Source organism: Terrapene carolina, unplaced genomic scaffold (assembly GCF_002925995.2).
Source record: "Terrapene carolina triunguis isolate 2854851 unplaced genomic scaffold, T_m_triunguis-2.0 Scaffold37431, whole genome shotgun sequence".
Classification (NCBI taxonomy): Eukaryota; Metazoa; Chordata; order Testudines; family Emydidae; genus Terrapene; species Terrapene triunguis.
In genome coordinates, this window is record NW_020701782.1 from 1 (window position 1) to 1,675 (window position 1,675).

Here is a 1,675-nt window from a genome sequence, read left to right on the forward strand (position 1 = left end):
GTGGGGAAGCTCCCAGCCACGCCCAGCAAGAGGTGCTGTAGGGAACATGCAGGGTCCCTGGCTGTGAGGAAGCTCCCAGCTACTCCAGTGTTTATTAGCCATGGTCTCTGCGCAGCTGCAGGTGATTGCTCACCGTGATGATATCTCCTGCCCGGATGTTGAGAGCAGTTGGGTCGTGGAGGTTCCAGAAATCCTTTAAAGCTCGGACTTTCAGGATTCCTGATGCCTCTGAAGAGAAGGGAAAGAGGGAAGAAAGAGCATGGGAGAAGTGTGGGGACAGGGCAGGAGAACAGGGCAGGGGACAGGAAAAGAGAAGGAGAGAGAACATTAATAGCACGGCCAGGAACTCGGTCCCCTGCTGTCCCCGCAAAGCCGGCACCCCAATGCCTGCGTATGTAAGTATTGAAGCCCCTCACCTGAGCACTCAAATCAGATTAGTTGAGGGCCTGTTTGGAGGAGGGTTGGGATGTTGCCACACATGCCCCCATAGAAAGGCTTTCTCCCTGCCAATGCCAGGTGAGAGCCGGGCAATCAGCTCCCTACAGCAGGGCTCCTGGTTCTGCCCATGGGATTACAGAGCACGTGGAACAGAGCCCGGCATTACGCTTAGACCCAGCTCACCTCTCAGCAGTTGCTTGATGTCCTTGCTGGCGTGCGAGGTGGTGAACTGGTTCACGATGTCCAGGGCCGTCTGGTTGTAGGTGTTTCGGATGTTCACGTCTACGCCACCCTGCCGTGGGGGAGCCAGCAGAGACCCTGTCAGTGCCAGGGCCATTGGGCAGCCACGCCTCACACGAAAAGTGCTGCTGGGGAGGCAGACTACAGGCAGGTCAGCACCTCCTCTGCAGCAGACCCAGACCCCTTCTGGAGGAGCAGGGGGCCCAGCATTCAGAGGCCTGGGGGAGAAGAGCCCCCATCTTCTCTCACCACCTATCACTGGCAGTTTGGGGGACTAAGAGGAAGTGGGAGCAGGGCCAGGACAGGAACGAGTCCCAGAAGCTGCACTGATGGAGGGAGGTTCTGTCTCTTGCCCTGTTAATCTTGTTACAGTTCTCACCCCCACTAGCCACTGCAGTCAGGCCACAGGCTGCATCTTCCCCTGCCCCTCTCCTCCCCCATCGCCCTCCAGAACTGAGCCACCGTCTCTCTCCCCCGTCTCCAGCTGCTGTCTCTTATAGTGGATCGCTCTCCTAAGGGCTGCAGACTTGGTAGCTGAGGTACCGCCCCCCTTCCTCCCCGTGAGGGCCTGTCAGCTCACCTCCAGCAGCAGGCGCACCACCTCCGTCTTGCCGTAGAGTGCTGCCTCGTGCAGGGCCGTGCCCGTCTTCGTCTGCCTGTTGATCTCAATCCCAGCTTTCAGCAGCTGCCTGGGGGCGGGGTGGGGGGAATAAGCCGTGGTGGTTCAGAAGGAGCAAGTGGGTACTATGAGCCAGGAGGACAGGGTGGGCAGTGAGGCAAGGCAGCTGGGCAACAGGCAGAGCTAGGGCTTGGGGTGGGGCAAGGTAAATCTCTCTCTCAACCAGGGTAAAATCATGAGGTGATTTGGGTTCACCGGATACCAAAGCCAAATGTCAATTCCAACTGCATAGGGTGAGAACTAGAGGGAGCCAATGGGACCAGTGATGAACGGGGTCTGGGGTAGGGCTGGGGGAGCCAGGCAGCCAGTGGAACCAGT

At 58.7% G+C, this 1,675-nt stretch overlaps 1 protein-coding gene across 1 annotated transcript; it reads right to left on the minus strand.

Moving 5' to 3' along the window:
- Positions 1 to 133: 133 nt before the first annotated feature.
- Positions 134 to 1,367, minus strand: LOC113405448 (caskin-2-like; the record flags this gene model as incomplete). Its single annotated transcript, XM_026646661.1, has 3 exons — positions 134 to 228; positions 622 to 730; positions 1,259 to 1,367. Coding segments are annotated over 3 exons (313 nt in total), but the record flags the coding sequence as incomplete, so codon positions are not given.
- Positions 1,368 to 1,675: the final 308 nt, after the last annotated feature.